The 2,439-nt window shown below is 35.7% G+C and overlaps 1 protein-coding gene across 1 annotated transcript in view; it reads right to left on the bottom strand.

The window, feature by feature from the left end:
• LOC103803665 (cytochrome P450 27C1) overlaps positions 1-2,439 on the bottom strand; it is a gene marked incomplete at its 5' end in the record, with an annotated part of 11,587 nt that overhangs the window by 3,934 nt on the left and 5,214 nt on the right. Inside the window, 2 exons of the mRNA XM_009076240.1 lie at positions 673-751; positions 1,535-1,701. Of these exons, the coding sequence (XP_009074488.1) occupies positions 673-751; positions 1,535-1,701 (246 nt within the window). The remainder of the gene's footprint in view (positions 1-672; positions 752-1,534; positions 1,702-2,439) is intronic.

A 2,439-nucleotide genomic window follows, 5' to 3' on the forward strand; every position in this document is an offset into this window, starting at 1 on the left:
AAGGGAAAAATGGAAGATGGCAATTAAAAAAACCTACAATACTTCAGGTGAAAAACCCAGCAATAATTGGTGTGATGATGTTTCCAAATAAATCCAGGGACAGAGGAAGGAGAGGGAGATGTGAATGCAATAATATTTAAATAAGTATATTAACAATGAAGAATCCTGACTCTAATTAGTTGCTCTAATACCAAAGTGCTGTCATTTATGATAGAACCATACAGTTCTACCCTGATCTTTGTGTAATCTTTCAACAGTATATAGGAAAGATTAATAACCTTAAAAGGAAATTAAACTCTTTCTACAAAGGAAATGAACATGCAAAGAATTAGAAAACTGCAAGAATAATGAAATTTATGCTTTTTTAATCAAACTGTAACATTACACAGAGATGTTATTAATAGACTCCACCTTCAAGAATAATAAGAACAAGTCACGATGGTAAATCTGATTAGTGGGTGAGGATCCAAATTAAAAAACACAAAACAGCAACAAGCCAATTACAAATCCATTTGTGGCATGTAAATGGGTATTATTGAAATACTTTCCTACTCATGTTCTAGCTTGGTGAAATCCTTTAAAATCAATGAAGTGCACACACGTTGCAGCAGATCACATTCCATACATGAAAATTAAACTGTGATCTCTGCAGAGAACAGCAGTAGCACCTACCCCTTTAGGTATCAAGTATCCTCCAACAATCAAGTCCTTTTGGGTCACTCTTCCATTTCCTGGCAATACTGGATATAACCTAGAGAGAAATACTTATTAGAATTTCAATAGTAATAGCTAATACAATTAAAAAATGTTTAGATTCCAGTTTGCATTCACAGATACGCAACATGAATGCCACATGCATTCACAGCAAAAAGGTTTTTCAAAAGTAGAGAACACCTAGGGGATTCAAAGACCTTGATTCATCTGTGAGAATATGACCATTACCTGAGAAAAGTTATTTTCTAGTAACTGGAGGCTGAGCTATTTGATCTATATATTTGTTTGCTTTACACATGTGCAAACATGCAGTTAGTTGTTCAAGCTGGAGACATTTTAGCACTACTGCTAAAGCTGAAAAGGCCTTGTTTGATGCCTTCTCTGAAATCCTCTTACTGCCCTCACCTCATGATGAATATTTAGTATAAACATATAAAAAAAAGTATGTCACATGCCTTTAATTTAAATCAAGAAGCTTAAAATTATTGTAGTGGCACTGCAAAGTACCAATGTGGGGGAGGAGGTTGCTACACTTCATCATACAGACTAAAGGCAAAACCCAGGCTTTCAATTACTTACCTTAACAAAGTCCTACATAATTGATACCATTTCTACCATACTTATAAATATTAAACATTATATAATCTATCAGATTTCATTGCTGAGGCATCCTTGGACATGATACTGCTACAATAAATAAAAGCAGAAGCAGCAAATAGCAGTAACAACAACTAAATACGAAGGCTAGCATGGACTCAAAATCCATTAGAACAAGATTATAAAATCTTTTAGTTATTGATTGCATTTGCCTACTACTTACCTCAAGGTTTCTTTCAGGACAGCTCTAATCAAAGGCAATTTTGGGACATCGTGAGCAACAGGAACTTGATCTTTCCCCAGCTTATTGACTATTTCCTCATAAACACGTTGCTGAACCTCTGGGTGCTTTGCCAACAAGTATGTTGCCCAGGACAGAGTAAAAGAAGTCTAAGGAAAAAACCACAAACATGATCATCGAGTCCAACAAGATTAGATTAAAAATAATTTAGAGCCAAGAAAAACAATCAGTTTCCAACTATGTGGTTTATGCATTTAAAGTTATAAAACAGACTGGCAGTGATTCACATCTGGATTCAATGGGATGTTGTCAGACTTTGCCATCCCCTCCCTTCATCCCTTTTCCATCTAAACATCCCCCACATATCCAAACAATCCATTTTGATATTTTCCCAGTGAAATACAAAAAGCAACAGACAAACCAAATGCAAACCCAACTACATAAACAACATTGAAACATAAACACTCTGAACAGCAAAGGATTAAGTAAACTGTTAGTTTTCAGTGTTTCACCTTTCTTCCCAACAAAAACACTTCACAGGAAACAAGGTAAGAGAATACTACTCAGAACATTTCCACCCCCTTTTAAGCATACAGTGGAGCCCTCACAGCATCCACACAACGGAACCAATATTGTCACAGCTAAGATCATACATTATCCTTTGGTAAGTAATGCTACACCGCTGTCATTTAAAAATATTTTGTATGAAGGAAGAAACAGAACACAAGGCAGGAAACGGTTCAACTTTGAGCACAAGGTGCTTTAAAGAAACGCATCATCTAATCTTTCACCTCAGCTGGAAAAAAAATTGTAGTTCAATGCATATTTGTGGCTTAGAATCATAGAATTAACCGGGTTGGAAGAGACCTCAAGGATCATCGAGTCCA

Source organism: Acanthisitta chloris, unplaced genomic scaffold, assembly GCF_000695815.1.
Source record: "Acanthisitta chloris isolate BGI_N310 unplaced genomic scaffold, ASM69581v1 scaffold9380, whole genome shotgun sequence".
Classification (NCBI taxonomy): Eukaryota; Metazoa; Chordata; class Aves; order Passeriformes; family Acanthisittidae; genus Acanthisitta; species Acanthisitta chloris.